At 50.6% G+C, this 26,985-nt stretch overlaps 1 protein-coding gene and 1 long non-coding RNA gene across 14 annotated transcripts in view; one reads left to right on the forward strand and one right to left on the reverse strand.

Moving 5' to 3' along the window:
• Window positions 1–24,153, reverse strand: part of LOC140624899 (uncharacterized) — a 35,155-nt gene extending 11,002 nt beyond the window's left edge. Inside the window, exon 1 of the long non-coding RNA XR_012024335.1 lies at window positions 23,892–24,153. This is a non-coding gene — a long non-coding RNA (uncharacterized lncRNA). The remainder of the gene's footprint in view (window positions 1–23,891) is intronic.
• A 750-nt stretch (window positions 24,154–24,903) lies between these two features.
• Window positions 24,904–26,985, forward strand: part of MPRIP (myosin phosphatase Rho interacting protein) — a 150,658-nt gene continuing 148,576 nt past the window's right edge. For 6 of the 13 annotated variants that reach the window (XM_072820811.1, XM_072820815.1, XM_072820813.1 and 3 more), the window contains exon 1: window positions 24,906–25,074. In XM_072820811.1, the coding sequence (XP_072676912.1) occupies window positions 24,952–25,074 (123 nt within the window). In that variant the 5' untranslated portion in view covers window positions 24,906–24,951. Of the gene's footprint in view, window positions 25,075–26,985 lie in introns of all 13 variants that reach the window. The other 7 variants (XM_072820817.1, XM_072820819.1, XM_072820818.1 and 4 more) reach the window with 4 other exon arrangements.

Raw genomic sequence — 26,985 nt, forward strand, 5'->3', positions numbered from 1 at the left:
GTCTATCTACTCTCTCCCACACCCTCCCACGGTCCCTGCGAAGTCGGAAGGCAGTAGATTGCTTGCCACAGTGGGGCTGGGGGCACCTTTCCCAGTGACAGGTGGCCTTCCCACCTCTGCAAACATGGCCAGACCTCGAATGTCCTATTTCTTTTTTTTTTTTTTTTTTTTTGAATGTCCTATTTCTTATCCTCAGATTTACTCCTGAGAGTGGGATGTGTGTTTCTGAAGGAAACACTGCAAAGTAGAGAATCTTTTGGAAAAGTGAAGGAACTTTCCCTATTTGCCTGCTCTGAAAAATGCAGATTTTCCTTGCACGTGGAACTTTCACACTCAGCACATGACACTGTTTTCAATTTAATTGTGGATAGAAGTTTGGCAGTGGAGACGGACTTCAAAACGAAGGCTTCAAAGCCACTTGTACTTCCTACACAAGACCTGGGGCAAGTTGCTTAGCTCTGGGAGCCTCAGTTCTCCTACCTGTAAAATGGGAATAATCATAATACCTACACTGTAAGGTTGTCTGGGGATCAGACAGGGTAATGCATTTATGGTGCGCAACTCCGGGCTTGGTACATAGACGTTGCTCAGTATGTGTTAGCTTTTTGCTAATATTATTTTTAGTATTTTTGTTAATAATACTCCTAACACCACTGTAAGGACAGAGTTAACACATTATAAGCCCTTCATGCATGGGGGAAGGCAGGGAAGATATAAGAGCAGGTGAAGAGAGGAGATGTCTCAGTCACAGTTCCCAGAAGCAGATCCTGATTTATGTGGCAGCAATGTATGAAGGAAGTGCATCCTGGGGAGAGTGGTAAAGGAAGGGAGGAAGCAAACAGAGGAGGGAAGAAGCCAGGAAAGGCTCTGAGCCCAGGCAGAGAACTCCCAAGGGCAGCTCACCCTGACCCAGAGGGGACTGAACCACACATCCCAGCTTTCCTCGACCTGAGATAGGATGCTAGGCTTTCACTCTCCCCACCCTATTCGTCACCACTGAAGGGTCATCTTGGGAGGACACTTCTCTGCAAGAAAAGACAAATAGCTCCAGTAGGTGGAAAACAGGCCCCTCTGAAAAATCTCAGGCATGGACAGTTAGAAGCCAAAGCACACTCAGGCCAGGGCAGGGGTGCAGGGGTGCATGGAAACAGCCTTGGGAAAGGACCTGGGCAGAACACAAAACAGGAGCTGCTCCAGGACAAAGATGCAGATCCAGAATGAAGAGACAAAAAACAGGCTTTAACAGATGTGCATGCATACACAATACTCTGTCCTTGGAGCCTGTTCTTTTCACTTAATAGTTTGCGCAAGAGATCATCCCAGAGTGTAGAGAGATGCCTTGTTCTCTTTTTAACACCCTAGTGTTCACTGAGTGGGTATATTATCATGGAACTCATTGTCCTCTAATGAGTATTTCGCTTGTTTCCAATCTCCCACTATTACAAAGAAAAAAAAAAAGCTACAGTAAATATCCTTGTGCTGATATCAACTTGTACATATCCAAAAGTCCTTGTAGGATAAGTTCTTAGGAGGGAGCTTTCAGGCCAAAAGGCATGTGCATTTTAAAATATTTGATAGTGGCTGTACCAGTTTACACTCCCACCAGTACTGTATGATAGTGTTTGTCTCCCACACCCACGCCAACACAGTATTAGTGAGGGTTTGGATCATTGCCAATCTGATACGTGAAAAATAGCATTGGGCTGTAGTTTCAATGTGCATTTCTATTTTGAATGAGATTAAACATCTTTTCATAAGCTTAAGAGTCATTTGTGTTTCCTGTTCTGTGGACTATCTGTTCATATTCTTGCTCATTTTCCTATCACAGTTTTATTTGTCTTATTGATTTACAGGAACTCTTTACATATTCAGGAAATTTGAGTCTTGAGCAACATGGCTCAAGGATGGAAGCAGAAGTGCATTCATTCTAAAGGCTGTCCATGAATTCTGTTCCATAAATCTCATAGCCAGACTAATACTTTCCAATGCCTGGTTCTTCACTTATTTTTTTGCTTCTATAAGCTGACTTATATCCTCCCAATACATTCCTTGCTTTTTTGTTTGGGCTTAACTTACCAGAGTGGATTTCAGTGATTTAAGGAAATTTGATGTATATGCCCTCTCCATCAGGTCAAGGTTTCAGGGGGAAGAGTGTCAGTTGGAATCTCCCTTCTCCACCCAGGACTCTCTGCCTTCAATGCAGCATGTCTCACTGTAGGTCCAAGGCAGCTGGGGACCCTACCGTGCATTTGCAGGCTCTTCTTCCCTGTCCTTATGTCTAGGCCATGGGTCCTGCGTCCTTCACTCAGAAGGTGATGGCACTGATTGATCTAAAGAGAGTTTGCCTGTACTTCTGGCTCTGGGAATACAAACAGCAGATCTCCCTTGACAATTATGTCTGGAGACCGGCACTTCCATGGGCAAAGACATGGTGCAGAGCAGACGGTTGCCAGGTTGTGCTCTGAGTTAGGGGCACCCACGGGCCTGCAACTCTCGTTCCAGATCACTGTGGAGTGTTTGTTCATTCCTTCAGCAAACATTCCTGAATGGCTGGGTACTAAGCACACAGACAGGGCCACTCAACCAGTGAACACCTAACCTCATCTGAAATACAGGGGACAAGGAGGCCACGGGGAGAGGGTCCCAGTGCAAAGGGGTGTTGGTCAGGAGACTGTTCCCTGAGCCAGACCAGGGAAGAACAGAAACAACAGGACAAAGTGGATGCTAGGCAATGGGAATGGCATGCAAAGGGCCTTGAAGCTAGAGGTACAGGGAAGTGCTGGAAGCCAGCCGGACCTGAGTTGAGTGCGGGCGTAGAGTCAGGCTGCGTGAGGCTGAACGTAGGTAGGATCCAACTCTCATTCAGCTTAGGCCGTGGCTGCCTGCATTGACTACAGAGACTGGCTCTTATTTTGACTATTCCTGGGGATGCTTGGGTGTCCCTTTAAAGTTTTACCTGAGTATGTTGTCATGATGAGGGATGAGAGGAAGAGGTAGGACTTGCAGCAACTGCCACTCCTCAGATGGCCTCAGAAAGGGCCTTAAAAATTGTAGCAGAAGCTGCCATTAAACCCATCCCAGACTGCACCCAGGAAGTGCTTTCTCAGTGACACACTGCACCCCGGGGGAGCTTCAGAATTAATCCCATCATCCCCAACCCTGGAGCCACCTATGTCTGGTGGGAGTTGGTAGGTCAGTACCTTTGCTGGCTGACTGTGGGACTGGGTTAACTCTGGGGGAGTTCTGGAGGGGAGGGAAGCCCAGGTACCCAGAGTGGAGGCCTGCTCTGCAAGGCCGCCCATCTGGGCTCTTTCTCTGCCCTGTCTCACATCACCACGCACCTATGGATGTTTTTTCTGGATCACCTCCACCAAAGCCACCTGCACTCAGAATCTTGTCTTTGGGTGGGAGACCTAAGGCAGAGCTCTTACAAGAGACCTCATGCTTCCCTGCTCCTGTACCCTAGCCATTGGGTGTAATTTGGGATTCCTGCCCATTTCCGGGACCGAACCCCATCCCCGCCCATGCAAAAGGCTGGGATCCCATCCTTGCCACTCAATTCATTGCTGAGCGCAAGCAGAGCACCTACAAGTGGGAGGCACCTGGTAGATGTTTTTGGGGTGTGGGTCACACAGAGAAGGCCAAGGATGCAGAGAGATGGTGGCCAGGTCTCCTGGGGCCAGAATCTAAAATATTTTACCAGGTAACTGGGCCACAGGTGTCAGCATGGGCTGTTTTGCAGGGCTCCATGCTGTCCACAGTGATCCTGCCCAACTGGCTGGGGAACTTGTCTGGCTGGGTGCAAGGCCCCTGGGACCCTGGTCCACTCCTTCAGGGGCAGGTGGCTCTGGCAGGGCCACGGAGGCATTCTCGGTCCCCGGTGCCTCCCCGGACAGGGCCCACTTTGGATCTGCCCCAGTGCCATACCCTGGCTCAGTCATTAGCTCTTCTAAAAACCTAGAAGGGACTCCAGAATCTGTTTCTCATCCCTGAACACTTGCAGTGTTCCACTTCTAGCCAGGCCCAAGCAGGGGACAGGCCGTGGGGCTCTGATGCCTGATCGGATGGCGCTTTGGCCCAGGGGGGAGCTGGGCATGGAGCCAGTGTTCCCATCCTCAAAGCCTTAAGTGGCAGGCAGGGAACAAGCAGGCATCTCTGAGGGCCAAGGGCAGACAGGCAGGTTTAGGGACCAGGTGGGGAAGGTGGCTCAGAGAGAGTGACCTGCGGACACCAGTTCAAGCAGGAGACAGCAAGTGTGAAGGCCCCAGGGCAGGAAATAGCAGATATTTTGAAACTCCAAAGGGGAGGCTGGCGGGGGAGAGAAATGAGGCAGTAGCGGGAGGCAGGGCTGAACTATAGGGCCAGGAAGCCGTGGGGGCCAACCAAGTGTCATTCTGGGTATGTGGCAAAGCCACCTGTGGAGGTGTCAAGCAGGGGGAATGGCCAGAACTGAATTTGTGCTTCCAGTAGACTCCTATGCACACAGGACCTGGGAGCCGAACCAGATGAAAGTAGCCTGGTAGCCGGGCTGTACGTACATCCTTTTTTACCACCCATCCCTGGCCACAGGAAACGGGGTCTTGGAGGGGAAGGGGATGGCCCAGGGTCCCCCAGACAGTGTCTGGACAAATCCGGCTGACGCTACAGTGTGCTTCCCCTCCACACACACACACCTGGATGTGGTTGCTAGGGCACCCCTCCTGTCCACCAGAATGTTTGATCCCTCTGGAAGGAAGATTGAGGAGGAGGTGGGGTGAAAGGAAAGGAAGGGAGAGGGTATACCCAGTCTGCCTGGCAGTCCTGTGTTGGTGGGACGGGGCAGGCCCAGCTCCGGGCAAGAGGCCTGATGGACCTGTGTTCGCAGAGGTTTTTATCTGTTTAATGTGCTCATCTCTCTGGCCAGGAGACAGGACAGTGAACTGAGGACCAGAATTAGGAGGCAAATGAAAAAGTGAAGTCGGATCTCGCCCTCCACTTATCAGCTCCTCATGGCCCCATCTCCACCCAGGAGGCCCAGTGTGACCTGACCTCGAATCTGACACCTGCTACTCTGACCTCACCTCCTCCTGCTTAACCTCTCTAGCCTTCAGCCTCCTAACTTAGAAGGAGAAGTTCCTTAGTGATCCTTCCAGCAAGTCTGGGTGAGCAGGGGTAAAGCCCAGCCTGCTGGCTCCTTGCTCTGTCGACCCCAGCTGGTGCTTCCCACTGAAACCCCATCACCACCAGCCTCCAAGGCTGTGACCGGCACTTCCGAGGGGCCGTGTCCCCCAACGTGAGCCCCAGCTGGTCTGGTTCTCACTCTTTCCTAGGGAGCAGGTTGAGAAAAAAGGGTCCCTTGCGCTAAAAAATCACTCATCACCTCAAGCGAGACCCTGTCCCCTCTGGGTGAGGGGAGATATTGAGGAAGGAGATGAGAGTCCTGTCTAGCTTTGAGAGCTGGCAACTTGGGGAGGCAAAGACACATTCCCAGAATCCCCTGGAGTCCTGAGAACACCCACACCCCTTGTCCCAGCAATCCTGAGAAAGGCCAAGCTGATAAGGCTGTGGGTGGCCCGATGACAACATTCTTGGGACTTGGATGAAGTGGGAGGGGCCCACCCATTCAGCTGCACATAATTTGGGGCAACGGGGACAGGAACCATTTGGGCCACAGGCAGCCAGCATGTCTGCCCTTCCGGGCATTTCAGGGATGCCACCGAACCCCAGGCCACGGCAGGGAGCCACACAGTCATCTCGCAAGTTTTTGAGGAAAGAATGCCAGTCGTGTGGGAGGGGAGACTTGGGTCTGCCTCCCTCCCACCCCCATCTTGGCTCCCTCTGAGGCTCATTCCTGAGAAACCCTCTAGTACCTTCTTCCAGGCTGGGGGTGGGGCAGAGCTGGGGATGAGCAAGACCACTCCCCTCCTCACCACCTCCAGCCCACAGGAGAATCTGAAATAGCCTCTCTTCCGGGCCCAGGGCTGCATTTCAGCCACCACACCTAAAATTCCACCATCACCGCACAGTCCTTGATAGTTAAGGCGTCACCTTGGGTGAAAAAGGTCGATTTCTCTGCTGGGACATAGAAGCAGCATAAAATCCAAACAGGCAGGGATCCCTGGGTGGCGCAGCGGTTTGGTGCCTGCCTTTGGCCCAGGGCACGATCCTGGAGACCCGGGATCGAATCCCACGTCAGGCTCCCTGCATGGAGCCTGCTTCTCCCTCTGCCTGTGTCTCTGCCTCTCTCTCTCTCTCAGTCTGTGACTATGATGAATAAAAAAAAAAAAAAAAAAAATCCAAACAGGCAGGAGGAAGCACAGAGAGCTTTGTTTCAACACGTGATCACAAACGCCCAGATAAAGCTTCTATAAACGAGCAAAACTGGGAGATGGAGCTGGTCTGGGCATGATAGGCTTTGTGGGCTGCTCCCATAGATTGGGGGAGTGGGGACCCCACCATCAGCTAAGCTGAGGAGTACTGGGCTTCGGTCTGCTGCTGGTGCTGTGAGTTAATGAGGAGGGTACGGAGCAGGGAATAAACCTGAGCCCCATGTACCTCACGAGTTGTGGGAACTTGGCCAGTGCTTTGCCCCTGTGAGCACCATTTTTCAGATAAGGTAGTCATCCTCCTCCTCTCGGAGCTGTCTCGAGGAACGAATGAACGTGATGCCCGGAGCCAGCGCCTGGCATACACTCAGCGCTCAATAAATGGTACTGATGCATCAAATCGCATGTGATCCTCAAGTTGGGCATTTGACCTTTGAGCCCTTTTACCTTAGGACCTGCCACCAGGCTATCTCTCCAATGGGAGGAGATCCTGGGGTGCCCATTCCTGGTGGTTGGCTGTGGGGTGATCACCTTACAAGGGAGTGAGCTCCCCATCAGGGCTGGAGGCAGGTTATCAAAGTCTGGCTGGAATGAGCCTTCAGATGGGGAGAGAGGAAGGCTGCAGTGACTGGGGACCTAGGCAGGGCCACAGGAGCCCAGGGTGCCTCCCCTCTGGGAGTAGTCCACACTTTCTCTGAGCACTGATCCTGGGACAGGCCCTACTGGGAAGGTAGCCGGGAACCCAGCAGATGTGGGTCCCCATCCCTGGGACATTGGGGTCAGCAGGAAAGCAGGAATTTGGGCACAAAGGCTCAGGAACACTTTTTCTTTTTCCCTAATAGTCAACCCATTTTTTTCCTTTCCCATATCAGCAACTGTTACCTCCCTTCAATGGCTGGATACTCAGTCTCTGTCCCTTCCAGTATACATTTTCTTAAAAGATTTTACTTATTTATTCATGAGAGACACACACACACAGATGCAGAGACACAGGCAGAGGGAGAAGCAGGCTCCATGCAGGGAGCCTGATGTGGGACTCAATCCCAGGTCTCCAGGATCACACCCTGGGCTAAAGGTGGAACTAAACCGCTGAGCACCCGGGCTGCCCCCTTCCAGTATACATTTTTAAACTATATTGATTAGCATTAAAAAATGATGAAACTTTTCAAGTATTCAGAAAAGTATAAAGAAACATAACGGTGCACCTGGGTGACTTAGTCGGTTAAGCATCTGCCTTTGGCTCAGGTCATGATCCTGGGGTCCTGGGATCAATCCCCACATTGGGCTCCCTACTCCGCAGGGAGTCTTCATCTCCCTCTTCCTATGCCTCTCCCCCTGACTCGCACACTCTTTCAAAATAATAAAATCTTAAAAAAAAACAACAGATATTCATATCTTCAGCACTCAGAGTTAACAAATGTAAACATTTTGCCATACTTCAAAATCTCTTTGTAAAATAAAATTTGGGCACCTGGCTGGCTTAGTTGGTAGAGCCTGCAGCTCTTGATCTCAGGGTACTGAGTTCAAACCCTATGCTGTGTGTAGAGTTTACTTAAATAAACTTAAAAAAAACCAAATCAAATCAAATCAAATTACATATCAACAGATGACTGGATAGATAAAATGTGGTACACCCATAATAACGGAATATTGTTCAGCCTAAAAAAGTAATGAAGTAGTGATACATGCCACAACGTCGGTAGATGTGGAAACGTTATACTCCGTGAAGGAGGCCAGTCACAAAATACCACATGTTGTGGGATTCCATACACACAAAATGTCCAGAAAAGACAGACAGTAGATTTAGGAGTTGTCAGGCAGTATGGGGCAGGTGCAGAGACGACAGGGTGTGGCTGCTTCGTAGGTATGGGATGTCCTTTTGAGTTGAAGAAAATGTTCTAAATTGAGATCATGATGAATGTTACACAAGTCTATGAGCAGAATAAAAAACACTAAATTGTACTCTTTGTTTTTAAAGATTTTATTTATTTATTTGACAGTGAGAAAGCATGACAGAGGAACAGGGAGGAGAGGGAAAAAACAAACTCCCCGCTGAGCAGGGAGCCCCACAAAGGGCCTGATCCCAGGACCCCAGGTTCATGACCTGGGCCAAAGGCAGACATTTAGCTGACTGAGCTACCTAGATGCCCCTGAACTGTACGTTCTAAATCAGTGAATTTTGTGATATGTAAATTACATCTCATTAAAGATGTATATTAGTTTGCTGGGGCTGCTGTAACAGAACCCTACAGATGGGCGCCTTAATAGAAATTTCCTGTGTCACTGTTCTGGAGGCCAGAAGTCCGATGAAAGTGTCGCCAGGGCTATGAGGGCAAGATCAGTTCCAGGCCTCTCTCCTTGGCTTGCAATGGCTTTCTGCCCTCTGTGCATGTTTGTCTCTGCATTTCCCCTTTATATAAGCACTCCAGTGGTGTTGGAGGAGGCTCGCCTGAATGACCTCATTTTTACTTAATCACCTCTGTGAAGACCCCATGTCCAAGTAAGGAGACATTATTATCGTTCCCGTTGCCATGGCTATTGATGCAGAGTTTGGGAAAATTCACATCAAGAAGGATGGACTTGAGGCTCCCTGGCCCTAGGAATCCAGGCCTGCAGCATCTCTCTGGCTCTCCAATGAGGCTCCGTCACCACATCCCAGACACTTGCTCAGAAACCACCCTGTGCCCTGTGGTCCCAACACCAACCTCTTAGAAGAGCCTGTCCAGCCCTGCAAAGGTCACAAAGCCCTGGAGGGCGTAGGAACAGAATACAGGTAGGAAGCATGGGGGCAGGGGAAGAACATAACCCAGCCTCTGAGACCATCAGGGAAGGCCACTTGGCCTCAGAACTTGTCAGCTGGCTGAGAGTAGGGGCCAGAGCACCATGGGGCCAGAGCTGGGGGTCTCGGGTGCTCAGAGCAGGGGAGGGTGGCAGAGGCACCTGAGCCACTTTCTTCTCAGAGAGGTATTCTAGGTGAGTGGTCCTGCTGAAGGCTAGCCCTGTCCCCCATGCGACTGAGGCCACTGACTAACTCAGCAAGCCTCCCTGCTCTCTATAGAACCTTCCTGAAAGAGAGAAGGCTTCCTGACTGGCTGTCCTGGAGGGCAGGTGGACCCCACCCTCCCAGCCAGGGGCTGCCCTCACTCCCTCTGGCTCTCCACCATGTGGCCAACGGCCAGCCACCTCTCTCAGGCAGGTTTCCTGAAAAGCAGACTCTGAAACCAGGATTTGAGGACCAGTTGTTTTGTGGGGAGATGGTCCCAGAAAGTACCAATAGGAGGGTGAGGAAGTACACTGGGGAGGGAGGGAGGCTGATGCAAGGTGCAGTAGTGAGTAAGTTGCCACTCACCCCCTTGGATCCCTAAAGAGTTGGGGGCATACCTCAGGTCTTCTGCTATGAGGTCCAGAGGCTGGAGACTCACTCACTAACTCAAATTCCCTCATTAATATTAACTCTCAGAACTTCCATCCTCCCTCTCGTGGTGGCACAGAGGGCCAGGGACACAAGGACACACGGCACACAGGCACAGAGGGCCAGGGGCTGGGCAGGGACTGTCTGCTGGGACCTCTGGAACAGCCAGAGTCACTGAAGGCGAGTCCTGGCCGAAGCATTTATCAGCAGTGCAACATCGAGCAAGTCACAATGCATGTGTGTTAAGTGGGTGAAGGAACCAGAATGTCAACTCATGACAGAAAGAGCTAAGTCTATTGTTCCCTGGTCTATCTGCACAGCCCAGCCCAGCATCTGGCACGTGGAGCTCTTAGTAAATATTTGTGGAATAAATGTCTCACAATTTGTGGTGTAAATCTTTCATTATTGATAATGGCTACCAATTATTGAATACTTCCTCTGGGCCGGGCACTGTGCTAAGTGCTTTATGCCCCATTTTGCCTCTTGAGAACTCCATTGTTAGAGTAGTAGTATGATCCCCATACTGGGAAATGATGGCCCAGCGAGGCAGGACAGGTGCCTGACCAGGGCCGCCCAGCTCAGAAGGAACAGCAAGATTTAAGCTAGCTCCAGAGCCTGTATTTCTTTTTTCATAGTCACTCGTTTTTTAGAAAAATTACGTTCTCTAATGTCCATGCCCTAAAGTGCATGAACCTGACACGTACAGCTCAATGAACATGTACGTGCACAGGTATGACCACTCCCTGGCCCAACTCCCAGAGCAGGTCCAGCAGCCCAGTAGGTCACCCCTTCCCATACACGCCCTCTTTCACCAGAGGTGGCTGCTGGTCTTCAAGCACCACAGATTCCTTTGTCTCTTCTTGAAATTCTTGCTGATGGATCCCTCTAGTACGTTCTCTTCTGTCTCCAGCTCCTTGTGCTCAACATTGTCCCTGAGCTTCTTGTTGTATTCATCAGTAGCTTATTTTTTACTGTTGAGGGTGAATGGGTTTGTGAATATACTATGGTGTGAAAATACCACATTCCCATCTCCAGTCCTTGTCTATTACGAATCAAGCCACTGCGAACATTTTTGTACGTTTCTTTTGGTGGATATAAGTGCCCATTTCTGTTGGGTTGATGGCCAAGAGTGGAGTGACTCAGTCACTGGGCACACGTCTGTTTAGTTGTACTACTCAACAGTTTTTCATAGTGCTTGCACCCATTGGAGCCTGTACTTCTAGCCATCACGGTACAGTGTCATCTGGCCAGTCCAGACCAGGGCCTGTGGAAGCATAAGGGATTTTGATGTGCTCTCTTACATGGAAGGAGATTATAATCAAGGAGAAGAGATGAGGATCCTGTACCAATAACCACTATGCAAACCAGACTCTAAGGGCCAAAGGTCTCTTTTCTAGTACAGAATACTTCATAGTTTGCATTCAGAACTTCATTTCCCTCTCGTAACACCCTACTAGGGCTTGGGGGTGGGTATCATGAACCCCCTCCTTTTGCAGATGAAAAAATGAGACCTGCCCAAGGTCACAGGCAAGAGTGGAAAATCTTAGATTCTCTGAGCCCTACCATGTGGTTCCAGAGTGAGATCTGGTGCCCCTCACAATTCTGAAAGCTGTTTGGGGTTCTGTGTAAGAGCGAGAACAGTCTCCGGGTGCCTGGGTGGCTCTGTCAGTTGGGCGTCCAACTCTTGATTTCAATTCAGGTCATGATCTCTGGGTTGTGAGACGGAGCCCACATCAGGCTCTGAGCTCAGCACAGAGTCTGGTTAAGATTCTCCCCCTCTTTTTCCCTCTGCCCCTCCCCCAGCTCATGCTTTTTTTTCTCTTTCTCTCTCTCAATAAAATTTAAGAAAACAATCTTAAAAAAAGAGCAAGGAGGGAATCCCTGGATGGCTCAGTGGTTTAATGCCTGCCTTCAGCCCAGGGCGTGGTCCTGGGGTTCCAGGATGGAGTCCCGCGTCGGGCTCCTTGTGTGGAGCCTGCTTCTCCCTCTGCCTGTGTCTCTGCCTCTCTCTCTCTCATGAATGAATAAATAAAATCTTTAAAAACAAACAAACAAACAAACAAACGAGCAAGGAGGGTCTGGGACCACACTGCGTGCGAGTCCTGGCTCCCCTGTTCACTATGAACTTGGACAAGTTACTCAGGCCTCAGTTTCCCCATCTGCAACATGGGGGTGATGACAACTTTCTCCTCAGAGAGTTGTGTGAGGATTAAATGAGTTAGTGCCAGAACAGTTCCGGCTTTGTGCGCTCTAGATGTTATTTTTAAAATCTGTATCGCTTTTTTGCTCTCCCATTATAAAAGTCATGCTGTGTGCAGTTGAAAGATCAGATAGTGATGGGGACTCTGTTTCTCATTCCTGGAACTGCTCAGACATCTCCAGAAGGAAGGATCCAACTTTCAACACTTTCACTAGCCTCCCCCTCAGCTTGGACAGTGCCACCTCCAGGTGGGGCCCATCAGGAAGGAACCCTGGGGATCACTCACAGTGAGCCCCATTGCGTCCAAGGGGAGGCTGCCCAGATCTGCCCAGCTGCTGTAAGCCCAGGGCATGCCAAGTGTACCCAGGAGGGCAGGACTGCCTGCCCTGTGACAGTGGAGCCACATGCATGCTCAGCGCCCGGTCTGCCAGCAAGGCCTGGCCAGTGCTGTGATGGGCACACCTTTCAGCTGTGCCCCTTGCCTTAGCTGTGTGACCCTGGCTTGCAGTTTCCGCCACTGAGCAGCACAGCAAGCGCCCTTGAGCAGTGAGTGGTCTTAGCTGAGGACTCTAGGCAGGAGGGGGTGCCTGGGTGGGGCTGGGCAGGAAGCAGAGGCCTGAGGATGAATTGAGAGCCGTTATGTGGAAAAGGCAGTGTGCCTGCAGCCTCACCCAGCCTGGGCCTCTCCTGTGTCCTTACCAGGCCTTTTGAGTGCAGGACTGCTACAAACTGCCTGTGCAAGTGACCTTGCCTCTGCCAGCTTGGGTTTCTGGCTCCAGCCAACAGGAGGGCAGGCAGACTGTAACCTCCCAGAGCCATTGTAGGTACAGTGAGAGCATGCAGTAAGGTACGGCACATGGCAAGCTTTGTACAAACGGTGGCCACCAGATGATGCTCACCTGGGCCTCCCATTCATTCTGGAAACTTCACAGGAGCCTCTACCACGTGCTAGGCACAAGTTCAGACTCAGTTTCCAGAAGGAGACAAAATAAACAAGAACTCTATCCTTAAGGAGTTGACATTCTAGCACAGAGACAAACAAAGGAAACTCCAGAGTAACAATGCCCGTTAGTGAGGTCGGGGTCCTGGGGGAAGAACATTTCAGCAGAGAGAAGGACCAGTGCAAAGATCCTGAGAAAGAATGAACTTCCAGCATTAGAGGAACGGACCACTCTAGGGAGTGGGTTCCTCGTGGCATTCTTAGGGCCCTGGGGTGTTCCCTCCACTATTAAGGCACAGCTATACCATCAGCGTTTTTTTTTTTTTTTTTAGAAAGGAAGATCTTCCTAACATCAAACCAAAGTCCTTCCTATCACAACAAAAGCCCAAGCCATCTCTTTTAGCACCCCCTCACCCCACCCAAGAACCAGAGCAGGCTGGTTCCTCCTGCCTCTGCCTCACTAGCTTCAAGATAACCATCATGGTGGGGAAAGTTAATGAAACACCAATGACCTAAAGCATCTTCCCACGAACCCAAGGCAACAGATGGTCCTATCTTATCAGACTTGGGACGCAGTGAGAGGGGCAAAATCCTGTAAAAGAAACTGGACCTGGAGCGCTGAGTGAGGCCTGGGGAACCGGTCTGAGTGCTCCATACAGGGACTGCAGCCTGTGGGGGCAGGGTAATAGGTGGGTGGTACTAACGAAGGTGTTCACATCAGTGCCCAGTAACCAAAGGAGGGAAGAAAAGGGAGCTTGGGAATCAAGCAAATCTTAGCTTCAGGTATGGCTTGGTCCAGCACTCTAAGTTTTGGGTAATGGCTGGTGGCTCTCCTGTTCTCCCCTTATCACTCAAATTGCAGTCACTTTCCTCTCTGTAACGTGATGGCATTCTCCTAGGTCTCCTTCCTTCCATTCTTGCCAGCACCACCCCCATGAATCCATTTTCTATACATTTGAAAAACCATGTCACTCCCCGGCTTAAACAGGCCCTGTCCATGGCAACCTGATGCCCTTAAAATAAAACAGAAACTCATTATCAAGGCCCCAAGGGCCCCTGTTAACCTCGCCAACCCCGTCTGGCAGTCCTCTCTCCTCACTGTTCTGTTCCTTGAACACACGTCATTCCTACATGGCAGACTTTGCACCTGCTGTCCCCTCCTGGCACATTGTCATATGGTCAGCTCCTTCTCATCAGGACAGCTCAGTTGTCACTGTCCATGCCCTCCAACCTGGTAGCTACTCTGTTCATGCTCTCACTCAGCACCAGCTGGTAGGATTTTCTTCACTGATGAAGATGTCCTCTCCCGGTGTGGCCCAGCACCATGTGGCCCATACCATACCCCCCAGTCCCACGTGTCTGATGAACACCTGAAATGTGGCCATTGAGGTTAATGAACTTTTGATTTTACTTAATTGAAACTTAAATACGGCTAGTGGCTACTGTACCAGAGCAACTCTAATCACAAAGCATACTTTTATTTCCTCTCCTTTAGCATGATTTGACATTATCTTGTTTATTGTCTGTCTCCAGAGTATGAGCTCTGTGAGGGTTAGGACTGTGTCTGTCTTGTCCACCGTTTTATCTCCAGGGCTAAGAACTGGGTCTGGCTATGGTAAGTGCTTAATATATACTTATAGAATATATGAATGAGTGAAAAATTGAATGAATGAATCCTATGGGCTGTGAATTCTGGAGCTACCCAATTCTCTGAAGGCAATGCTAGTTCTGCCTGCGACTTCCTGTGTGATCTCAGGTCAGGATCTTGCCTTCTCTGGGCTCAGTGTCTTCATCTATAAATCAGGGAATTAGACTAGAGGGTCTCTAAGGCCCCTCTGGCCTTAAAGCTCTGAGGTGTAGCTGCTTCTTTTACTCTGCTCAAGCTGCTTCCTTGGTTCCCCACCCTTCCCTTAACCTCTCAAGCTACCTCATAGGAAGGATGACCGGACAGGCTTCCTGTACCAGGAGCCTATGTTTGGGGAATGATCAAATCAGGCTGGGTTGCATTCATCTCCTATAAACAAATGGCCTTCAGGCAGCACTTGTGGGAGATGATGAAGTGGTAGCAGGCTGTGGGGGCTGTGTCCTGGATCAAAGACTCTGACAGCCAAGGGCAGGGGAGGAGCCAGGCCGAGGCAGGCTGGCGGCTGCATTGTGTGTGCGAACTAGAGGTGGACTCTGGGGTCTTCCAAGCCTGACCCCTGCAGCTGGTCCATCCACTCTTGCCCTTCTCACCCTGTGCTTGGGGTTCAGGGGCTGGCAGGGGTGCTCAGACCCTGTGTGCTTCTTACAGCAATTTATACGAACCCGGCACAGGGAATCAAGAAGCTGGTGCTGATGATAAGTGACTCAAACCCTGACCCCCAGCCCCAGCATCCAGCGCTCACACACACACACACACACGCACACACATATACTCAGCCAAACACAACACATAGCTACAGATGCTGAAATACACTCACATGGAGGCAGGGACACAACCAAGACACCCACACATACAACACACATGCAAGCAAACATGATTTAGCTGAACAGAGTAGACACGTACATACCCCTGCCCAGTGTAAACCCATAGGCAATCCCACGGAAACACAGATAAGTGGGCATCGGGGCCAACCAGATGGTGTGGCTGCTCACAAGCAAACATAAACACGTAGCATCATTTCACATTCTTGCAACAGATGCAAAGACATATGATTCTGCACAACACACATGTGGCCACAGACCTGCGGATAAACATACCAATACCACGGTCATGCCTAGACACATGCTCAGAGATTGTCAGCCCCACCTGGACATGCATCCACATGGATGCCCAGGGAGATGCCATACCCATAACACATGCACACACATGCACGCCCACAGAGCGGCTGCCCACACGGTGACCTGGTGAACCAGCGGGTCAGAACCCAGGCATGCAGGCACGGAGCAAACCTCCACCCCTCAGCCCAGCCGCACGCAGGCCTGCAGGCCGGAAGAGTGGCCGCCTCTCCCTGGCCTGGCCAGCTGGCTGGTCTCCAGACCCTGGTGCAGACAGTGAGGCCAAGGCGGGGGCAGTCCAGCTGGTGGCCTGCATTGCCTGCCTCTTCTCCTTGGCTATGTGACCCTGAAGGACTCTTTCCCACCACTGAGTGGGCCCTGGAAATGTGTGTAACAACCTGGATTCTAGTTTCTTCTGGAAAATGAGAGGATCTGTCAAGACCAGTTCCAAGTCCTGTAGGCCTGCAACAGGCTTGAGCCACAAAACCACCGTCCCTTTCAGAAGGCCATGAGCATTCCAGCTCACCCAAATCAGTGGTCCTTACTTGCCTGGCCCCTGAGGCTGCAGTCCTGGAAATATGTGCTTTCAGACTTTCATTTTCCCGCTTGTGTGTGTATGTGCTTGTATAGCCACTCACGTATATACACAACCTTGCTAGCACATTTTTTTGTGTGCTAGCAAGCCCCCCAAAATGGGCTCATTTGGCAGAAACTGAATGAGACCACACATAGACTTCCCCTCGACATATCACAACTACATTTCTATTTTTTCTTTTTAAAATATTTTATTTTTATTTTTTTAAAGATTTATTTATTCAGAGAGAGCGAGAGAGAGGCAGAGACACAGGCAGAGGGAGAAGCAGGCTCCATGCAGGAAGCCCGACGTGGGACTCGATCCCGGGTCTCCAGGATCACACCCCGGGCTGCAGGTGGCACTAAACCGCTGTGCCACCGGGGCTGCCCCATTTCTTTTTTTTTCTTAAGATTTTATTTATTTATTCATGAGAGACACAGAGAGACAGAGAGAGAGGCAGAGCCAAAGGCAGAGGGAGAAGCAGGCTCCATGCAGGGAGCCTGATGTGGGACCCGATCCTGTGTCTTCAGGATCATACTCTGGGCCGAAGGCAGGCGCCAAACTGCTGAGCCATCCAGGCATCCCAACACAACTACATTTCTGTGCTAGTAAATATTTACATTCCAGTTAAAAAAAATTCTATTAAATCTTCTAATGATTTTAGATTTATGACAAAGAGAGCAACAGAGTTCCCATATACCCTTCATCTAACTTTCCCCTGTTAGCATCTTATTTATACAACCATAGTCCATTTGCCAAAACTGAAAAATTACCCTTAGTAAAATATTATCAACTATGCTATGGACTTCATTAAGATTTTGCCAGTTCTTCTACAAATGTCCTTTTCCTGTTCCAGGACCCCATACAGGTCCCGTGTGGGATTAAGTCATTTCCTTCAGCCTCTCTGGGCCATGACAGTGAGTCTTTCCTTGCTTTTCATGACCTTAACTGTCTTGAAGAACACTGCTTGGGTATTTTGTAGAATGCCCCTCAATTTGGGTTTGTCTGATGTTTTTCTCATGATGAGACCAGGGTTATTTTTTGTGAGAGAAGAGCATAGAGGGGAGGTGCCTTTGCATCAGATCGGGAAATAACTGATATCCATAGGATTTATCACTGCTCATGCCAAGGTTGAGGAGCTGGATTTCTCCAGGGTAAAGTATCGTTTTCTCCCTTCTGTACTCCATTCTGTAGACGTCAATCATGAAGTTCTTGCCCTCGGAAGGAGGGAGACAAAGTTCCACCCATTGAAGGAGGAGTAGCTACATTATTACAACTTGATTTTATTTATTTTTTTAATATTTTATTTATTTATTTATGAGAGAGAGAGAGAGAGAGAGAGAGAGAGAGAGGCAGAGACACAGGCAGAAGGAGAAGCAGGCTCCATGCAGGGAGCCCGACACGGGACTCGATCCCGGGACTCCAGAGTCACACCCTGGGCCGAAGGCAGGCGTTCAACCACTGAGCCACCCAGAGATCCACCACAACCTGATTTTAAATGACAGGACAGCATTTCATTTTATGTATCTGCCGTTATTTACTTGGCCAGTACCCTAACGTCATGTTTCTTTCTTTTTTTTTTAACATCATGTTTCTACGGCTTTCAACTTTTCCTTGTACCAGCAAAGCTGCAAAGGACAACACTGGAGCTCAAGCTCAGATTCAACAAATATTTTTCAAGCAACCTCTCTGTAACAGGCATTGCACACTCCAGTGAACAGTATCTGTGTACCTCTTTCATTTTGTTTTCTTGGAAGAAATTCATGGGTTGGCATTGCTGGGTCAAAGATAAGCACATTTTTAAGGCTTTTGATAAGTATCATTAAACAAACCTCCAGGAAAGTTGTACCAGTCTACTGTCTGAATTGACATTTTTTCTTTTTCAAACTTTTTCCCCCTTATTACAAAAATAAGTCATGTTTTTATGAGATAACTGGAAATTACTCACTGGACATTTGATGATATTAAAGAATTCTTAGTGTTTTTTTTTTTTTTTAGGTATGATAATAGTGTTGTGGCTACTTTTAAAAAATAGTCCTTATCTTTAGAGGCATGTGTTGAAGTATTTATGGAAGAAATGATATGAGTTGGGGATTTGCTTCAGTATATCATGGGAGGGGAGAACTGGATGAGGTTTACCTGAAATGGGACTTATCTGAGCGGATTGTTGAAGCTATTGGCATGCTGCCCGTCAACATCAGACTCTCTCTATATCAGTAAACAGCCAAAAGTTTGTTTAAAAAGTTTTTATAGACCATATAAAGTGATAGCTTAGGTGACAGTTCCCATTCTTTTATCTCCCATGGTTAATTACAGCAGTTTGGTGCATGCACCTCTAGACCTTTGCTATGCAGATGCTAGGTATATTGCAGATACATATACACTTAAAACAGGAATGAGCTACCACTGTACACACCATTTTCCCACTAGCGTTTATTTTTATTTTTTAAAAATATTTTATTTATTTGAGAGAGAGCACAAACAGGGAGAGAGGCAAAGAGAGAGGGAGAAGCAGACTCCTTGCCGAGCAGGTAGCTCAATGTGGGGCTCCATCCCAGGACCCTGGGATCATGACCTGAGCTGAAGGCAGATGCTCAACTGACTGAGCCACCCAGGCACCCCTCCCACTAGCATTTAAACTTCACCATATTTTGCAGATGGTTGGCAACTTCAAAACGCTCTCATTCCTTAATAGCTTGGTGGCACTCCCCTGTCTTAAAGAACCATAATTTATTTATCTGATGCTTTAATGGTGGATAGATGGCACATCTCCAATTTTCTGCTCTTAAGAACAATGATGCAGTGAACATCCTTGTACATAATATATCTTTGTGTATCTATGTGAGTACTTCTACAAGCTTTCTAGAAGTGGAATCATTAGGTTAAAAGGCGTGCATATCTAAAATTTTAATAGAATGACTAAATTGCCCTTGTTGTAGACTTTGTATTTCTAATGTATGACATTCTCTTCCAGAACATATCTCCGGACTATTGTCATTTGGTGCCTGCAGTAGAAAAGCAACATAGAGTCACAGCCAGAAGGGGTCTCTAAGATCTTCAGCTTTTGCTTCCAAGGTAGCCACCTGAGCCTTCTCATCTGTAAACTGGGAGTAATATTAATCCCACCTGTCAATTGGGGAAGGGCTAGGAGGCTTTTCTCGATGCTCCATTTGTACCATTGTAATTAAAGTATATGCTCATTTGGGGTGGCATGGGGGACACTGATGTAGGATGAGGGGGGAGGGTACAAAGACCCCCACTAGGCACCATTTGGCACTGCCAGAGATAACTTCAAATGGGGATAGTTGGGTTTAGTGAGGTTCTATGTGATGGATACCCAGCACCCAGCCCAGAGCCCGGCACACTGCCAGTGCTCCACACTCACAAATTCCCTAAGAGCTGACATGATGGCTGACAGGAGCTACACCAGAACCAGGAAGACTGACTTTTTTGAAAGACTGGCCAGGCCATCTGGGCCAATGGCAGAGTTGAGAAGTTCCCATAGAAACCATAGTATAGCTTGCAAAGCCTAAAACATTCACTATCTGGCTATTGATGGAAAAAAACTGCCAACCTCAGCGCATGAGTTGTAGGCATAATAATAAATATAGTTTTTAAGTGCTTACTATGTTTCTGGCACCATTCTGAACATGTCACGTATATAAATTTATTCAGTCCTCACAGTAACCCTATGAGGTAGATTCTATTTCTGGTAGCTAGTCTCAAAGATGGCCCTAGTGAACCACATCTCCTGGGATTCATGCCCTTGTGTGGCTTCCTCCCACAAGTGGGACAGTCTTGCAATGACTAATAGAACACAGATGTGACAGTGTACCAGTGCCAGGCTTAGTCTTTAAGATGACCGGTGCTTCTACTTCCTCCATCTTGGAACACTCTGGGGGACGGAGAGATGGCACTGAAGAGATGTGGGGAAAGGCCACGGGGAAGAGAGGAGGCTCAGAGACTGGAAGAATAGGGAGTGGCCAGATGGCCTGGTTAGGGGGTTATGGACCAGCCTGGTGACCATCTGCACTTGCATGAAACACCCCCAGATCAGACCAGCAGAACTGCTTGCTGAGCCCAGGGAGCTCATAGAACTGTGAGAGGCAATCAAATGGTTCAGCCACTAGTTCTGTAGGGGTGCAGTGGTTTTCTGCAGCAACACCCACCTGAGACATGATCTCTACTGGGACTCTCCCAGGTCTGTCTGAGTTCAAAGCCTTTTCCTCTCCACTCTGAACTAGTGGTCTGTGCCCCTGCATGGACACTGAGATCCCACAGAGCTCTTCCAGATGCCGATTAAATCAGAATATCTAGGAATGAAGGCCCACAGTAGGTATTTTTTAAATCCTGCAGGATTTGAGAAACAAGGCCCTATCCACCATTTCCAAAACTTGCCTAAAAACAAGAAATGCCTGGCACATTTTTTTTTTTTAAACAGATTCCTGAGCTCCAACAGATACACTGATTCAGAATTTCCATGGGAGCACCCTGGTAAGCTGCAGAGTTAACGTGTTCCCCCAGGTAAATCTTATTATCAACTGTAGAAGAAAAAAGGGAGAGAGGCAAGCCAGCTCCCAGGTTGGAAGGACTGTTTGGCAGTTTCCTGTTAAGCATGACACCAAACAACGCAGCTATCCCCCTTCTGTTGGGTGTTCCCAACAGAAATGAGTACTTACATCTGCCAAAAGGCACGCATGAGGATGTCCCTAAAAGCTTTATTCACAAGGTCCCAAACTGGAAACATCCCCAGTGGCTATCCACAGGAGCATGGCTAGACGAATTGTAGTAGGGCCACATAACGGACTACGGGGTAGCAGTGAGAAAGCGTGAAGTAGTGACAAAGACCACAACACAGATGCATCTCACAGGCCTACTGTTGAGTGTGAAAAGCCAGGCACAGAGAGTGTAGGTTCTACTTGTATACAGCTCAAGGACTGTCCAGACTGACCTGCAGTGATAGGGATCAAATAGTGGGTATTTCTGTGTTTGTGTCTATGTGTGGGAGGGAGGTTCTAGAGCTTGATGAGAGAGTAGATAAGTGTGTGCTCTGCTCCCTCCTAGGATGCCATGCACACAGCAGGACTTACCCTGCATTTGGAGCCTACTCGAGAGGCTTTCGCTTGCTTGCTCCTGTGTTTATTGCTTATTTGAGACATAAGTTATACACCGAGACGTATATATACAACAAAGGGAGCAATCTTAAGTATACGGCCCAGTGAATGTTTACACATTTACGATGAGTATCTGGCCTTGTGCAGAGTGCTCTTCTGGGCTCCTGGAAATGGAGGCCAAGGCTATAAGACTACAGATCCTGTTTACTGTATGGGTTTTATGATCCAGGGTGGGATATATGACAATACGGTGAAGAATAAGCTTTCATTCATTTACTCAGCACATGCTCTGTGCCAGGTACTGAAGTTAGTCCCAGAAATGCAGCAGAGATCAAGATCCAGCCCTGCCCTCATAGTACTCAGAGTTCTGGAGAGCGGCATAATGAACAGTTAAATACACTTATTCCAACTCTTAAATACTTCCCAAATTCATTCTCCCATGGACCCTGGCCTAGTTCAGGCCCCTACTGTCTCTACTCTCTGGGCTTATAGTAGCTTCATAGCCAGCTGTGTTTCTAGGCTTCCATCTCCGACTCATTCTCTAGGCCAACAGCCCCTATGTAAGTGCTCAATCTAAAAAATTCAGTTAATGGTTCCCTGTGTTAACGGTGTCAACCCTGTAGGCTTGAATCTTCATCGAGAGGGTCTATACCGTGACCACAGGCAAATTCTTTAAGTTCCCTGAGCCTCATGTGTGCATTCTGTAAAATGGAGGTAAAATAATAACAATAAACAAAATACCACCACTACCACCACCACCACCAATTTCCCTGAGGAGGTTGAGGTATAATCTGTCATAACAGGTGTTCATATAGCAGGTGCTAAACCTTTGCTCTCACTGCTTCTCTGCACTACCTAGTAATGTCAAGGTGCTTCTATACATGGACACACACCTTTGCTTTAAAGGCCCTGAGCTCCTGGTAATCCTTCTCTCTGGAATGCCTTCCCTCTACCTTCTCCTGGTTGGGTCTTACTCAACTCAGGACTTAGCCCAGGCACTGCCTCCTCCAAGCAGCCCCCCCCCCCGCCCCCCCAAACTGCATATGGAGCCGAGTGCCCTTGTCCGGACCCCCATAACACCCTAGATTGAATTTGTCTGTTTGCCTCCTGTTTCTATTTGTCTCCACTTGCTCACGTGTGTGAGCTCTTTCCGGGCAGGCCTGAATCAAAGGCTTCTTTATACCCCCAGCTGTGGACCCTTCCTGTTCAAGGCAGGTGCTGGATGTGTCCACTGACTTGAGCAGAACATGCTAAGCATTTTCTTAAGGCAAGTGGCCTTTGAGTTGGCCTTGAGGCACTGAGAGGACTCTAAGAACTCACTTTAAAATAAAGTATACATGCGCACAATACCAAATCCAAGAGGAACAAAAGGGCTTACAGTGAAAATTAAAAGTAGGTCACCTCTCAACCACCCAGCACCCCTCCCCAGAGGCCACCATTGGTATCAGTTTCTGAGTACTCTGCACAGGCAAGAATGGTCTGTCTCCTCTCCTACACACACACTTTTTTTATTTCGCAAAAATTCGAACCAAGAGAAAAGTTACAAGAATAGTGCGATAAACACTTTGCCTAAATTCGCCAATTAACATTTGGCCACATCATGCGAAATATTTCACAAGCATTATATCATGTAATGCTCACAACCGTATAATCACTCCCAATTTTGTAGATGAGGTAACTGAGGCAGCAGGCAGGTGAAGGGACTTGCCCAAGGCCACAGAGCTAGCAGGGGTGGGTGGAGCTGGGCTTCCCCCTGAGGCTGCCACAGGACTTTGATCCACCTTCCTTTGGCTTGCTTTGGAGGAAAGCATTTTCTCACACTAAGTTGAAATCCACCTCCCTGGGATACTCCCCAGATGATCAGTGGAAAAGTACACAGCTCTGGAAGCATTTGCTACTTCTCCTAAAACCTTCCCATTCCCTAACAACAGCTGCTGTCGCTGCTGTTAACACATGCTTCAATGTCACCTCCTCTGTGAGGGCTGAGTTAACTCACCCCACTGTTTAAAAACTCCCGTGGCCTACTCCAGGCTGCCAGCAGGATGACATTTACACTCTTGAGCTTGGAATCCAAGGCACTAGGTGATCTGGCCTCAGGAATCCCTTTAGCCTCATCCGTCCTGCTCCTGCTTCCCCGTAACCTCCACCGCCAGCGGCTCTCAACCTCTCACCATCTGCTTCAATTTCCCCTTCTCCTTGAAGCCGCCCCTAATTTCCCCAAAGAGTGCATCCTCCCCCCCATCCTCCCCCCCCCCCCCCCCCCCCCCGTTCTGGGCTCCCGAATCTTCTGCCTGTATCTCCTTTTACAGTCTCCCCGGGGCGGTCTTTTGGCCATGGGACTGGACAGTAGGAGGATTGGAGTGACAGTCTGGCCCCGCCTGCACAAATTATTTCAGGAGTCTGAGCTTCAATTTCCTCAAACACATAATGGGGTTGGGGGGGGTGGGGGGGGTGGGGGGCGGAAGAATGCCTAGCTCAGTACCTGGCATTGAGTCAGCCTTCACTAATCTCCCATTACAGAACTGACAGCCCTTCGAGGCTGGACACTCTTAGTCATCCCTTGAAACTCTACCTCTTATGTCTTACCTTCTCTGAGCCTCAGTTTCCTCATACGTAAAATGGGGATGATGACGGAGAGGCTGCGAAACTTAAACGAGCTAGTGGATATCGAGCACTGCGAGCAGTATCCAGCCCCTATAAATAGCGCCATGACCACTACAGCGCGGGGGCGCGGAGCAAGGGGGCAGGCACACAGTAGGTGTTTCATTAATCCGCTCAGCGCCGGGGCTCGGGCGTCCGGAAAGGGCACGGGGCAGGCGCGGTTTGCAGAGCCAGCCGGAGGTCGGCTCCGCCCCTTCCCCCCGCGGGCCCCCGCCCCCGCCCCCGCCCCTGCAGCTGTCAGGACCCAGCCAGCTCCGGCGCCAGTCCACCAAACCTGAACGTCCCATCCCGGCGCCCCCACCTTCCTTCGCCTACACAAGTTACCTTGCGCCCGGCCGCCCTTTGTCCCCGCCCCCGGCCTCCATTGGCCAGGGGTTTCCTTTGTTAGCCGGAGCGCGCCTCTCCCATTGGCCGGCAGGGCTGCCGATCGCGCGGAGGGCGCGGCCCCGCCCCGCGCGCTGCCCCTAGCCTCCCTCCGCCCCCGCCCGCCCCGCCCCGCCCCGGGAGTGCGCGAGGCGCTCCGCTACCATTTGCTGCGGCCGCTGGGCGCCGAGGGCAGCGGCGGCGGCGGCGGCGGGGACCGACCCCGGGGACCGGCAGCGACCCGGCGCCTGAGAGGCGGGCCGCAGCGCGCGGAGGCAGCGGGCCCGGGAGGCCGCGTCCATGGGCCCGCGGCGGCCGGGCGGCGGCTGTGCGGCCGGGCGGCGGGGACCGCGCGCTCTGTGAGGGCCCGGGCGCGGGGCTCGGCGCCGAGCTGCCCCGGCGCCGTCGTGCGAGGAGAGGCCGCCCTGACCGCCGGGGGCGCGCTCCAGCCGCGGCCCGGCTGTGAGGCGGCCGGCCGGCGGGGGGATGCCGCGGCGCCCGCGCTGAGCCCGCCGTGCATGGTGCCGCCGCCCGCCGCCCGCCGCCCGCCGTCCGCCGCGGAGCGCGCGCCGGGCCGGGCCGCCGGGCCTGTGCCGCCGCCGCCGCCGCCGCCGCGCCGACCATGTCGGCGGCCAAGGAGAACCCGTGCAGGAAATTCCAGGCCAACATCTTCAACAAGAGCAAGTGTCAGAACTGCTTTAAGCCCCGCGAGTCGCATCTGCTCAACGACGAGGACTTGACGCAGGTGAGCGGGCGGGGTCCCGGGGCCGCCCGGGAGGTGGAGCCCCCAGGTCCCGCGCCGGGCGGCCCCGACCCCCGGCGGCCCCCTCGGGCGGGCTGCGAGTCGCCCCGCTAGGTGTTGCGAGCAGTTGTGCGAGGCCGGCGACAGTGCCTCGCGGTGGGGGGCGGGCGGGGGCGCGGGCGGGGGCGCGGGCGCGCGGGCCGCCTCCCCCGGTTCCCCCCGGTTCCCCCCGGTTCCCCGCGGTTCCCCCCGGTTCTGACGCCCGGGAGACCACCGTCCCGCTGCGGAGAGGAGAGCGGACGTTGCCCAGTTCCTCCGGGGCGGGCGGGGGTGGGGGGTGCCTCTGAAGCTCCCTGGGAAAATAAAAATCGAGCCGGAAAAAAAAAACAAAAACCAAACAAACAAAAAAACGTACGTGAGTCCTGGGGAGGGTGGTGAGGATGGAGATGGAGAGGGGGAGGGAGGGAGGGAGGGAGGGAGGGAGGGAGTGGGAAGTGTATTGATAGAGCCGGGACAAAGGGAAAATCCTCAAGTATGCCGAAAAATAACATCCTTTCCCGTTCCCATAGCCCTGCCGTGTGATTCATGCTTTTTGGGTGACTCAAAAATGCCTGGTTTTTCTTAGGAGGAACAAAGCGCTTGGGGATTGCTTGGTGCTTCTCAGTACACACACGCGTAGAGTCCGTTTTAGGACCCTACTTGGACTTGGGCACCCAGAGTAGCTAAGGGTGCAGGACTGCCTGGGTGGACTGTGGGCTTCCCGCTCGTCAGACCCAGTTTGCCCATTTTCTGAATCATTGTCACTGTTAGTGATGGGACAGAGGGGAAAGGTCCTGAAGTCAGGGGAGTAGGGTCTTGCTCTTGAACTTAAACTGAAGGGCCTTTTGTCGATGGCGAGCCCAGGGCTCCTCTCCCCCACCCTTTTCTCCCATCTCTCTGGTTGCTTGGCAAGGAATAAGGAGACCTCCGGGCCTTCGGGACCGTCCACTTCTCCTGGTCGTATCTGTCATTTGAGGGCTTTGGACTAGTTTAGTAGCTCCCAAGCCTGCATCAGTCACAGTCTAAAAATACAGAGTCCCGGGACCCCATTCCTGGAATGATACAGGAGGTGAAGGAATTTGTATGGTTAACAGTTCCCTAAGAAGTTGGGCTGCAGTACCCACTGGCCTTTGGGAACCCTGGTACTGGTTGCTCTCTGAGCTCCCGGTGTTCCAGAGGATCCTCAGGAACACTTGGAGGTCCTGAGGCCCTGCAGATTCCTTGGATTTCCCGACCAAGCCTTGTCTACAACCCCTTGGGAGGTGTCTTCAGCCCCTTTGCCTCTCCCCCAGTCTCAGTCTTCTTCAGAGCTTTCTCTTGTCTCCCCCCCACCATGAGGCCAGGGGAGCTCCCTTCATATTCCAGTCCAGTGTGACCTAGTTGTAGCTACTCCTGTTGTAGAAGAACCGCTTAGATGGAAAGCATTGCTTTGAAGTGTATGGCCTGGCTGTTTTTTTAATGCTACTGAAGTACTCACAGGGTTTGAATTGTTTACATGGCAGACCAGAGTAGGGTGGCAGGGCAAGGGTTATGGCCTGAGACATTGTGTCTTCCTCTGAGATTAGAATCCCAACAGCCAAGAAAAGACTCCTTTCATCTAAAACCAAAAGCTTAACCAAATGCTCAAGGCTGTGGAGTCATAGATTTTTAGGATAGAAGGGCCAGGTCAGCTTAGGAAGAGTAGAACTCAGTTTCTTGGTAAGGTGTTGTGGGTTGGGCTCTTCAGGGACACTCCCTCTTCTCAACCGGGATGCCTTTTTGGGGGGAAGCAGTTTATGTAGTGATGAGGGCCTTGGACCAGGAGTCAGGAGAACTTTCTTCTGTCTTTACTGTCACTTAGAGCTATGTGACCTTGAACAAGTGCCTTTGCCTCTG

Source organism: Canis lupus, chromosome 3 (assembly GCF_048164855.1).
Source record: "Canis lupus baileyi chromosome 3, mCanLup2.hap1, whole genome shotgun sequence".
In the NCBI taxonomy this organism is placed as follows: domain Eukaryota; kingdom Metazoa; phylum Chordata; class Mammalia; order Carnivora; family Canidae; genus Canis; species Canis lupus.